Here is a 13110-nt window from a genome sequence, read left to right on the forward strand (position 1 = left end):
AAGATCAGGAATAATAAAAAATTAATTAGCAATAATAAAAAGAAAAAAAGGAAAATTGTTACGGGTCAACTGATTATAAAGAAAAGTGTACTGTTTTCTTGGCACAGTCCACCCGCGGCATAGATCAAGGCCCTAATGTCTGTCTTTAGGACAAGTGAGAATATTAAGGTCTCGTATGGTTTTACAGATGAGATGAGATGAAAAATTTATTTTATTTTATGTAAAAATTTAAAAAAATTATAATAATTAAATGAGATGAGATAAAAAATTTGTGAAAATAAACGATGCCTTAGTGATCTTGACGATGACCCTCCTACTTCTTCTCAAGCACAACTGTTTGTTTATATTTTTCCACTGAAAACTGTTCGAATCCAGTTTCAACCTTCTTGGTGCGTTAGTCAGGGTGATCAATATTTTCACGTTGGCTAGTTTTTTTCATAGATTTCTATATATCTTTTCCACCTTAGACAAACTTAATTATTTACGATATGCTTTTGATTGGAACAACGATAGCTACTGCAGAACTTATTATCATTGAAATAACAGAAAATGTGATCAACACTTCAAGTTAGGGAGCAATAGAAAAATATTATTAATTATTAGTTGATAACTTTGAATTTGGTTGAGTAAAATGCTTTACAATCGAATACAGTTTAGAAGTAATCTTTCTTTCTGAATAAATTAAAATAAAATAAACTAAAATAATCATTGGAAGGAAAAGTACAACTCAAATCCGAAAGGTCGGGAAGGTTTACTGCATTATATATTCCTAAACAAGTCTAATTAATAAGGTAGCTGAGAAACAATGGTAACGGAATCCCACTAAATCAGATTACCTTTTACAAGAATATTGTCAAGGTTAATTGGTAAGGTTTAACGAGCCAATTAAAGAAGGGGGTTTTGGTTGATTATAAATAACATTAACCTCTTTTCCTTTACTTCATGTACTACCTACCACCTTTGTCTTCTTTGCTTTCATTCCTTTCGTTCCTTTCGTCACACAATGTCTATCTCTCTAAGGCTTTTCGCAGCTCTTCTTCTCATGCAAAGTCTGGCAGACGCTCAAACAAGTAGCGACTCTTTCATTCATTCTCGGGCAGCTTATTATCCAAATTCTGATGAAAAAGGAACAGATAGTAAGAGAGTTTTTCATTGGAAGGAAAAGGAAAATGCATACTTTTACTGATTAAGCATGCATGCATTCTTATTCATCCTTTTGATTGAAATGCAGAAGGCGCATGTGGGTTCGGTTCCTTTGGAGCTACCATTAATGATGGGGATGTATCAGCTGCATCTGACCTCTACCGAAATGGTGTTGGCTGTGGGGCTTGCTATCAGGTAGGTTTAACCAAATTGCAATACTAGATACAAAGTTTTGGACGTGCAAACCTGGCACAGCCATGTACTTTCTATATATTTTTTTTTTTAATCCTTTTTCTCTATTTGATCTCATGCTCTCTTTCAAAAGACTTGCTCATAGACTTGCACAAAGATCATCTTAAACGAAACTTGTCACAGATTTTTGCTAGCCTTCGGTAGTATTCATTGTGAAATCACCACTTGTCCCAAAAGCTTAAGCTAATGGTAAGAGGTAGATTTTATTATTTTATATCTTAACACTCCCCCTCACTTGTGGGCCAGACTTTCCCTCAATGAGTAGGCCCAACAAGTGGAATATTTAATTAAATGGGATAGAGTGTAGAGTCAGGGTTCGAACTCAGGACCTCTGCTCTGATACCATGTGAAATCACCACTTGTCTCAAAAGTTTAAGCTAATGGTAAGAGGTAGATTTTATTATTTTATATCTTAACATTCATGTCCACTGCTTTATTTCTAAAGTTTACTACTACAATATTCACTACTCCATGCTAGGTGAGGTGCACCAACACAGCCTACTGCTCGGACAAAGGGGTAACGGTAGTTATAACAGACCAAGGTTCAGGTGATCGAACTGACTTCATTCTGAGCAGACGAGCTTTCGGTCGGATGGCTCTAACTACTGATGCGGCTGCTTCTCTGCTAGCTCTTGGTGTGATTGATATTGAGTATAGACGGTCAGATTAATTATGATCTAATATATATATCGTAGTTAGAAACCAAGAATTCATTTATTAATTACTAAATTAATGGTGACGATTGATGAACATCATACGAGAACTTATGGTGGTCTTAAATTAAAGCATGCCAAATAATTCTGTCTTCTAATTTGGGGATCTCTCTCTCTCTCTCTCTCTCTCTCTCCAAACAGTGTCTCATGCAGCTACCCGAACAAAAATATAACAATAAAGATAGATGAGAACAGCAACTACCCATATTATTTGGCTTTTGTCATATGGTATCAGCAAGGCAAGAAGGATATCACTGCTTTGCAGCTCTGTGAGGTGATGTGTATATATATATAATGCCGCTGCTTGTTATCACTGCTGGCCTGCTTCTCTTTGAAACCAGTTAACTTAATTTACTGCTCTTTTCAAACATGCATGGGTTTCTTTCTTACAATAATCGTTACCTCGATCAATTTAATGAAAATGGAGTTAGGATGATCAAGATCTGCCTGCCTTTAAAAACAAAGAAAAATAAAAAAAATTATAGGATTATTACTACATACAAATAGTTGCATCGACGATTAATGGATCCAAACCTATGAGAATAATTATATAGACAATATTGTATTTTTCAATTACCAGCGGCCAATATAATAATACCACTTCATAAAAAATACTAAATCCTTTTTTTAATTTAAAAAAAAAAAAAATTGTCAATATATCGTTACTAAACCTATAAATACATAATTTTAATTATGTGTAGACTGAGAATTTGGTGTGCAAGATCTTGGATCGAAGCTATGGAGCAGTATGGACGACCACCTCGCCTCCAAGCGGGCCTTTGTCTCTGAGAATGTTGCTCGGCGATGAGGAAGAAGGTCAAGAGCCATGGATAATTCCCACTAATAACATACCCCAAGACTGGAAAGCTGGAGAAACATATGACTTGGGAGTACAAGTGGATTTATAGACGGCTCATGTTAACATTCAGTTTTTCTATTTATACCTTTCAAATAAATTCTTACTTTCCTGTTGTCATCGTTATTATTCTTACTCAGAGAGAATTAGGAAAATTCTTGAATGCTATCATTTATATTGTTGAAGAATGAAATTCTCAAGTGACTTCGACTCTTGATTGAAGCCGTCATTTTAGACATGAATATTATAAACAAACGAGAATGACCACAATTGATTAAAATTTCTTATATTTTATTTTTTACAAGTAATTCAAGATTTCATAAAACCGAACTTCCAATCTAAATCTATTTTACAATAAAAATAACTTTTTAATCTAACATAATATGTCAAGCAATGTCAGTTTGTAAATTTGCTTTTATAAAAAAAATTTATAATCTTTCTTTTATCTAAAACATTTCTCATTTTCTTTTATCTAAACACTTTCTACGGTTCAAAAGAGATACACAATATTTGGGCCCCATGAAATCGTTGACCTTATCCGGTAATCAGACTTCATGCTGAATTTCCCATATTGTAATCAGAAATGCTAAATGTCCCGAAGATGTGTCCCGAAATCTTCTTTTTTTTTTTTTTTTTTTTTTTACTTGATGATTAAGATAGTGTTTTTTAATGATGTTATGAATTTTTTATTTTTTTTATAAATATTTATGATGATTAAAAAAATACATGAAATAAAAAATAAAAAAACACTTTTTACCTATTCGGTGGACTTTCGGGCTACAATCTTCCAGTTTTCAACCATTTTACATTCTAAAACATCATTGCGTCAAATGCCATGGAAAGAAGAGCTAAAAGGGAGGCGATCTCAGCTGTAAAAGCCAACCATATATGCTTGCTTTGCAACAGACCCTGATCCACAACAAGAGCGGCCGTCACTCAAAAGCATAAAGCCTTCGAACCTGCATGCTTTATAAAATTGTGGTGTAATCCAAAGAGCAGGCAACAAAAATTAGCTGGACTAAAACCACATCACGAATTCTACAACTAATAAGCATCATGAGTACAGAAACTTCACTGGCAATGCAAACATAATGCTGTTTAGCAATTCAGGAAGCCCAATCACTCACCACCACAACCAATTAACTTTATAGAACTTGCTTTTTAAGTCGGGTGCCTCGTTGCCTTTACAAAAACACATAAAAGGCCAATTGGAATCTTCTTACACAGTCCGTATGCGTCAAGTCACATGTCAGCGACAGACCACAGGTATGCTTCTGTTTCTGTAGCTCGTCTCTCATTCGTCCTTTTAATCAATCCCTTCTCAAATCCTATAGGATGAAAAACAGCAGAAGTTAGTCAGTTCTAGTAGCTAAACGTATTCTCTAAATACTTGTCTTTTTTTCTTTGGCTCTATGTTTCCAAGCACAAGAATCTTCCTGTGGCGATATGTAAGTAACAACATGACTGGGATCGCCATATCATGGCACACTGGAAGATACTCAAGAGAAGGTCCATAGCTTCTCTGGAAGGTAAATAAGAAATATGCAAGAATGGTAGAGGTGAACCAACCATTACTACGGTCAACTCCATCCCAATGTCTTCCTGGTCTTATGCCATATCGATTTGGTGCAGCATCTAATCCTCTTTTTAACCAGCTGTGGACAGGAATGTCCTGAGGAATAACAAACCCCGATTCTTTCATCTTCTCACTATCCCCTAGGTTTGGGAGAACCATTTCAGGATGCTTTTTCTGCAATATGTCAGAGAGATGTTGAATAAGCAATCAATTCTATAACTTTGGCAGCTAAAAATAAGACAGTGATCAATAACTTACCTTTACCAAATGCGCCATGGGATCACCCCATCTTAATCTCTCCTTCAGCATGTTGTCTAGTTCTGGATCATCCCTGCATCAGAGAATCAGTCTATCAATTCCAACAAGCCACTAGGTGTACACAAAAGAAGACAAGAGATGAAAGTACCGTGCAGTGCCTTTGTTAAACCGAAGATGGATAGAGATGCAGTCAAGCATGCTTAATGTTTTGTCGAGATTTTTTTTTTTTTTTTATTTAGAACATTTCTTTTCTTACTAAAGTATTTTATTATGTCCAATTTCATACACAAGTGTATTTCCACAATATCCTATGATTACAGCATCATATTGAGCACAAAACCATCAAGATACCTGGTTCGTGCAAATGGTTTTTCCTTCTCAAGTTCCAATTCCTGCAGCTTAGTTTCAGCTTCCCGCTTTTGAGCCAAGCCCTTCCCCCATTCCAATTTCTTCTCCTGGTAAAAATGCACAGGAAATGAAAATTGACTCTTCAACTAAAAGGAAAGGGACAACATTTATTTTTCAAAGAAAGAAGCTTCGAACTCAAGCTACAATATTAAAACTAAAAAGATGCCCAAGTCCATAACTATGATTGAGTTAACATAATATTTGAGCAAGTTTTTGTCCTCTACAAACTCATGGTTTAATGCCTTCCATAATAGAATTTCAGCGCATCTGCCATGCTGTCATTTGTATTGATAACCACCAAGTCTCTTAGACAACTAGCAGAATTACTGTGACATTAGCACCAAAGCCTCATAAGAGATGTATAAGAACAAGAAAAGAAAATTTTCAGAGTCCTGAACATCATCTGACTGCAATTTGTACAGGCCTGAATCATTCCTTCCACAATTAAGTTCTTGCCAGATTTGGGAAATGTAAAAGGGGAACAAACAAAGAAAACAGAAACGCCTATCGTGAAAAACTTCACAAGATGAGATTTGCTTGGCCCACCACCCAAATAAACATTTATCTAACACATAAACTCACATATACACCCCATACCCAACTTGCCATCGTCCCCCACAACTCCACTGGAGCCATTTCTTTAGCCAAAAGCAATGATACTGATAAAAAAAAATAGTCAAAATCAATGATCTATTTGTTTCAGAATAAAATAAATTGCTTATTTAGCCAAGTTAAAAAGAAAATGGATCAATTAAAGCTCCCAACCCCCAGCCCAATAGTTGTCCACTCATCCACTCATCACAAACAAATAACTGGAAAATTTTTACCAATTCAGATCTATACAACTCAAGTTATGATTAACTCAAAATGTTCCATTTGAAGAAAAAAATGTTAAATAAGACAATATTATACGGTACCTAATAAATTAAAAAAAAAAAAAAAGGCATCGTAAATTCCTTAGAAGTATGTCACTCTAAAAGTGGTAGCAAAACATGGGTAAAAATAGGGAGACTTTATGACTGCTATCAAGACAAGATTTGTCACAATCAAGACGAAAGATTTCTCAATTACCCAAAAAGAAAAAATATCCAGAATCTGCAATAGAATTAAATGGATCGACCACTCAGCAGAAGCATAACCTTAACAAATATGTATATGCACTCTTTATCCTATGTATCTGTTAAAAACACCAATTTCCTTCATTCAAGAGAATTGTAATTCTTGTAATAAAATGGAAATTTCTTTTATGATGAGAAAAATACTGCAGGGCCACAGTGGCACTTACCTGCATAATTGAGAAACATGGGTTCAAGGGTAAAGGTTTTGACATTTACCAACAAAAGAAAACAGAAAGAAGGAAGAAGGGAGGGACAGATATAATGTGGTAATAATCTCTAAAACTGTAATTCTCTCAACATAATCATCAGACGTTTATTGCCATCAGCAGCTTGCACTGATATTCTACATTTTTTAGAAGTAAGACTATCTTTATTAATCAGCAACTTGCACAGATATTCTACATATCTCCCACATCAAGAAAAAAACAGAGAGAAGAAATGGGGGAAATTATACTCCAAGAAAAGAAAAAAAATTTAATGAACCTCATAAATCTAGCATAATTAATGAATGTTGACCATTATTATGATGGTGGTTGGCATAAACAATAGTTATTATTATCAAATTAATGGCCAATTACTAAGGAACTTAGAATATATCAATATATCCATGAATAGTAGTAAAAAATGGTTTGAGTTAAGATGTTTTATATTGGGTTTTAGGAAATGAGAGAGAAAGTAGAATAAAAATATTATAAAGTTAAAAAATTGTTTCAATATTATTTTTGTTTTGAAATTTGAAAAAATAATATTGTTTTTTTTGTTTTGTTTGGGAGTTTGGGAAAGTTGTAATGATTAGGTAATGATTAGATGAAAAAGTTAAGATTTGAAATTGAAAAGTGTTTTGTGTTTGAGTAATGTTTGGGAAGAAAATATCTAAGAATACTTAAGAACAGTTGTATTGCCAAATGGACACTAAAACTTCCAGCAGAATCTGGATCAAGATGTTATTCACTGGTTAAACATTTTTTTTTATTCACTGGTTAAACATGACTCACAATACTCACTATACCACTCCTCACACATGACAGGTTTAAGGTTCTATTCCAAAGTACCTTGGGCTTCTCTTCTACTTTTACTTTCTGCCTTGACTTCAAAAAGTCTTCCTTCGATATACGTTCTCCTACAGCATTAGAAGCGAAAGCAAACAATGTAAGCATTGCCAACTCAGACATAACATTAAAAAAATAATAAAAAAAATTACTTTTGTTCACCTTTTATCTTATCACGATATACAGGTTCCGCACCTCGACCACTTATAGAAGGATCCATCTCTTTAAACCTACAGAGAGGAACGGATATCAGACACAATAAACAACTTATATTCACTGAACATAAAAGGAGTGGGCAAAATAATACAAGTCTGAAGTGTCGGTGTTACCTTAACCAATCAGTCTTCTTAGTTCTAGCAATCTCTTCACTGATCTCTTTGCCAGTAAGCAGACCTGTTTTTCGTTGCTCATTCATAGCAGCTTCCTTTCGGCTTTTTCTCGGTGGGGAAAGATCCTGAACCAAAGATGCACGCGAAGCATTGGTTTCAGTTGAACGTTTACGTGGAGGGGAAAGATCAGGCACCCCAGGAATCCGAAAACCCTCCCTAGTTTTCCTTTGTGGTGAAAGGTCTGGCCCGGGAGAAGCTTGGAAGTCATCTTGGTACGAAGAGCCACGACGACTCCGTCTAGGAGGAGAAATGTCAGGAAATTCAGGTGTCATATCGTTCTGTTGGTGCTTCAACCGCTGTCGTGAAGGTGACAAATCGGTGCTACCTCTGCCAAAATCTGCAGGCTTCAGTTCATGTTCTGGTGAAGGTGTGTCATTCCGGACATCCCGCTTCCGTGGTGGTGACATATCAGAGTTTGGGTCATTAGAATTAGCAGCTTTGGGAGAAAGAGAAATCCAACCACTTCCATCCTCTGATATGGCATTATATGCACGCATAGCCTTCAGTTGTTCGAGCCTCCTCATCCGCTTAACCTCAATGTCCTCATCAACTTGTGGCTTCTCTTCATCTACAGAAAATGACAGAAAATGTTCTTATTACCATAATAACAAACTCAACTAGAATTGGAACACTATAAACTAGAAACCAAAATGTAACAACTTTTACCAGCTGAATCATCATTGTTTTCCTCTTCAAGATTAACTGGTTTCTGCCAAACTGGATCTTCATCCACGACTAAAACACCTTTTACATCTGGTTTACTTTGGACCACCTTCTTCTTCCTTTTTTTCTTTTTCTTTTCTTCCTCATCATTGCTCTCATATCTCTTCAGATATTCTTTAAGTGACTTGGACCCCGAAGTTGAAGCCGTCACCATCATTCAATATCAATGGCCTTGAACTTGCAGTAAAGACAATATATTACTGCATTTGATTTTCAACCAACAAAAATAAAAGATTTTAAACCCATTAGAATTACCAGCATAGAAGCAGCAGAATCTATTAACAGCTTCAATGGCCTATACCAGCAGGTTGACTACATATCACAATTTCCCAGTCCAATACGCAAGAGATCAGACAGAAACCGGGCAATATAAATATCAAATTGCATCCATTTTCATTCACACTTCTATGCCATGAATTCAGACTCTTCAAGAAGCAACGAATCTTGATTGACAGAGCACAAAAAGCTTAATAAATAAATAAATAAATATATAATAATAATAATAATAACTCATTGATAATTGACACAACTCCACAAACACATTTAAATTTAATTTTACATATTACAACTTAACCTAGAATTTTTTTTCGTTTCTTTCTCCCATGCAATTCATTAACTTATTATACACACAACAGTTAACTATACATACATAAATATAGTATTGCCAATAGGCAAGAGAAGGTATCTAAAAATATCCAATTTAGATATTTGTACCCTGTCAAAGTATGTAACCATGGCATATATGTTCGGATTAGATTCCATTTAGAAAGAGTCAATAAACATCATAATTTAAAGGAGTAAACCCAGAAAAGTCCTCAAACATGAATCTTTAACAACAAATATAGAATGCGCAGACCATAAGCCTTGAGTCACTCCTCATCAACATAAATAAAGCTTGATTTGGGATCAAACTCTGAAAAATAAATAAAAAAAATGAAAAAAAGAAAAAGATATATCAAGGGTTATTGTAAAATGGTAAAAGTGGTTGGCCAAAAAAACCAATAACCTGATTAAGCATTGTAAGTAATTAGCACAATCTCGGTTTGGGCATACAGTTTAGCTCAAACAAAGAATGGCTATGATTCAGTTGGCCACTGGATCAACTCTACAATCAAATTATAAGCAAAATTAAAAATAAAATAGAATTATAATGATCAATTTTTCCACATTCCCACATGTAGTAACTTTGAATTGCCAGGGCAAATATATTTGCTCTGGTTTCAACTAACTTATATTCAAGCATCACTAATTACCATCGAATCCTGTATGACCTCTGCTTGAAGTCATGCTATGCCAAGTCAATCATTTATACAGCAAGTACATTTATAGTAGCAGATCCATTGTTTTAACTTTTACCTGTATTTGACTCTCTCACTCAACTTTAAAGGCCATTTACTTTCTGTAAAGCATCTAAGCACGTCCATTCTTTCAACCACATTCATGCGTGCCCCTTCTCAATGCCTAAATCAATGTGGATGGCTCTTGTTTAGGCTGCTGTTTTTTTTACCTCTTCCCACCAGCGTTTGTATCAGACTTACTAGTGCAATTTCATTGACTTAAGTTTTTTCCTAATTATCTGCATGGTGGAGGTGTCTCAATTCTAATCACATCAGTCTGCACAGTGGCCTTCCAGTTTATCTCACAACTGTATGAAGAAAATATATCTTATAAATAACATACAAAAAGAAAAAAAAAATTAGACTGAAGTTAGGAACTCCAACTCACTGACTGCAGTTCTTGGGATTGTGGGAATTTAACACAAACACTTTACAGGTTCTTTGGTGAACAATTATTTTAGGGCTGCTTCACCCAAATCCCAACCTTCAAAGCTGATGGGGTTTCCCTATTTTTCCGTATCTCTGTTTTCATAAAGTAAAAAGAGCAATTTTTTTGAATGCTGCATCACAATGTTTTCTGTAGTCTCCACAGGAATTAAACATGTGATCTGAAAGAAAGCCATTTTCCCAAGCTTCTTTTGTGAATTAAATGGAAATTTAAGCTGGACACAACGACACTTGTAGATGTATACTAACCCTCAGAGCTTCATTCAAACGACCATAATCACTAGATGGTCATTGCGGTTTATTTCTACATTATGCACATCAACTGTTTTAAACAAATGAGAAATCAAGACCGAATCCTTAAATTAGTTCAGAATGCAAACCTCTGCCATTCATACGATCTACCGGAGAAACATAACAAAATGAATAAAAACAAGAATCAAAATCGTCCGAGTTCAACAAAGAAAGAATCAGACCCAGATTAACTAATCAAACCCCAAATAAAACTAACGGTCCAACGAATCAAAACCCCAAATAAAACTAACACAACGGGAAGCTCCATGTGATACCAGCAACGACAAGATATTGGAAGGGCAGAGAAGGTGAAGACAGAGAAATTTGGAGCATGAGAAACGGAACATACCTCAGCAAATCGACTTGATCTAGGAGCTGTGGCCGAACATTGATGGCGAACAGCGACGGAGAACGCCGATGGAGACGGCGACAGAGAACGGCGACGGAGAACTCCACTGGCTAGGGTTTCTGCAGGCAGCTTGAAGTGTTTGCTTGGAGTACTCGGTTGCTTAGGCGTGATCGAGGAGAGAGAGAGAGACTCGGTTTCTGCAGGCGTGATCGCAGAGAGAGAGAGAGAGACGGAGAGAGAGAGGTCTAGGTTTGGATGTTTGGAATGGACGATAGACTCGGGCTGCGGGCTGCGGGCTGCTCTTTCGCCCGTTAAACAGCGGGTTGGATGATTTCCAACCTGCTGTCCAGTTGAACCCGCATTAACGGTTGGGGTCGGATGAATTTATCGGGCGGGTGCCGGTTATACATTTTTTTGAACAGGCCTAGTTTTCCGCACCGTTTGATAGTAAAAATATTTCATCTTATTTTATTTTATTTTATTATTATAATTTATATAAGATTTGTCAATATAAGATTTGCCAATTTTGTCATTTTATTTAAGAAAAATCGAAGAATCGGATGAATCGGACAAGACTAATGTGTTCAGTCCAATACGGTACCGATTCTTAAGAACCGAAATAGGCTCTAAACCAGTGTAGTACTAGGTTTCATATTTTGAAAACTGGTTTAAACCAAACCAAACCGGTATATATATTTATAATTTTTATATTATATATAATGTTTTTATATTATATCATATATATTACATGCTAAATTGCTAATTAATATAACATGTAATATAACATAAAATTATTTTAAATATAAAGATTAATATTAAGTTATTAATCTGAACTTACTTTTTATATATATATATCAATCATAAATAAATTTTTGGCATAATAAATTATAATATATATTCTTTTTTTAAATACATTTTTACACATTTAATCATATATACTCATATAAAAAGTTTAGAACTTATATAGCGTATAGTTAAATTCAATATTATATTAGTATGAGTTAATTATTATAACATAATGTACTTATACTATAATATAAATAGACTAATAATTTAGTATATGTAAATATCATATTATTACAAACATAGATAATCCGTAAAATCAGAAAAATCAGACCGGACTGGACCAAAACTGGAAAAATCGAAAGTTTCGATTTCAATTGTGAATCGGTCCGGTATTGATAGGGGTGTAACTGGTCATGTCCGGTCCGGTTTTGAATAAAATCTAAGACCGAATCGGTATGTATCGATTTTATATTTTTCAAAACCGATTACACCCTAATTACCCTACTAAACTGGTACCTCCAGTTTTACCGGTTCAGTCCAGTCCGACTTTTCGATTTTTTTAAAATGTAAAAATTATATAATAAAGTGTTACTTCTTATAATAAAATATTATTAACAATTTAATATATATATATATATATATTATGTTTAAAGAATATGATCAATTAAATTTTTATTTTTAAGATTAAACTTTTATTTTATAAATTATAATAACATTATCTTATATTAAGAATATATGATCAAACAAATTACAAATGATAATATGCAATTATTTCATATATGATATATAATTATATATAAAAAATTAATATACAATTATATGTTATATATAAAACTTATATATATATAAATATTTTGTATAATATACCAAATTAACTTATATATATATATATATTTTCCAACCGATCTAGGTCGGTCCGATCCGGTTCCGGAAACTTTGGAATAGAAACCGGACCAGGTCCGGCCGGTTTTTATGATATAGGAACGGGTTCCGGATCGGACCGGTTCAAAACCAAACCAACCAGTCTGGTTTGGTCTAGTCGGACCGGTTTCTCGGTTTAAATTTACACCCCTAGCTATCGATTCTTAAATTTTCAAAACTAGTATATATTGGTTCTTTTCTAAAAAATGTACAAAACCAGACCAATTAAACTCTTAAGTGGATGTGTGTGGTGTAAGGCTTCCTTGTAACATTTCTCTTTTTTGTTAACCCTGTGGGCTGGTTTTGAGCCTATTGGGTCGGATATTGCATCCCATGTGTACTGTATGGTTTGACCATGCACTCACAATTCGATACCATTAGCTACGATCAAGCAAATCTTGAGTTGAGAAGGCCTTGCAGAATTAGACTCCGAACTAAGATTCCAACTCCAATTGCAACTATTTAACTTCGAACTCCAAATCCAACTCTAAACT

At 34.6% G+C, this 13110-nt stretch overlaps 2 protein-coding genes across 3 annotated transcripts; one reads left to right on the top strand and one right to left on the bottom strand.

Moving 5' to 3' along the window:
• Positions 1-1003: 1003 nt before the first annotated feature.
• On the top strand, positions 1004-3255 carry LOC109015357 (expansin-like B1). Its single transcript, XM_018997834.2, has 5 exons — positions 1004-1136; positions 1232-1338; positions 1874-2055; positions 2250-2382; positions 2810-3255. Exons 1-5 carry the CDS (start codon positions 1004-1006, stop codon positions 3014-3016), a joined length of 762 nt encoding a protein of 253 aa, XP_018853379.1. The 3' UTR covers positions 3017-3255.
• A 641-nt stretch (positions 3256-3896) lies between these two features.
• LOC109002682 (BUD13 homolog) lies at positions 3897-11275 on the bottom strand. 2 transcript variants are annotated; one of them, XM_018980721.2, is made up of 10 exons: positions 10910-11269; positions 8741-8797; positions 8429-8662; positions 7703-8330; positions 7536-7603; positions 7377-7444; positions 5150-5253; positions 4799-4871; positions 4534-4714; positions 3897-4292 (listed from the first exon to the last, which is right to left on the bottom strand). In XM_018980721.2, exons 3-10 carry the CDS (start codon positions 8640-8642, stop codon positions 4207-4209), a joined length of 1422 nt encoding a protein of 473 aa, XP_018836266.1. In that variant the 5' UTR covers positions 8643-8662; positions 8741-8797; positions 10910-11269; the 3' UTR covers positions 3897-4206. The 2 variants fall into 2 exon arrangements, with proteins under 2 accessions (XP_018836266.1, XP_018836115.1); XM_018980570.2 differs by lacking the exon at positions 8741-8797 and having other exon boundaries at positions 8429-8685; positions 10910-11275.
• Between the last annotated feature and the right edge of the window lie 1835 nt (positions 11276-13110).

The sequence above is a fragment of the Juglans regia genome, chromosome 2, assembly GCF_001411555.2.
Source record: "Juglans regia cultivar Chandler chromosome 2, Walnut 2.0, whole genome shotgun sequence".
Classification (NCBI taxonomy): domain Eukaryota; kingdom Viridiplantae; phylum Streptophyta; class Magnoliopsida; order Fagales; family Juglandaceae; genus Juglans; species Juglans regia.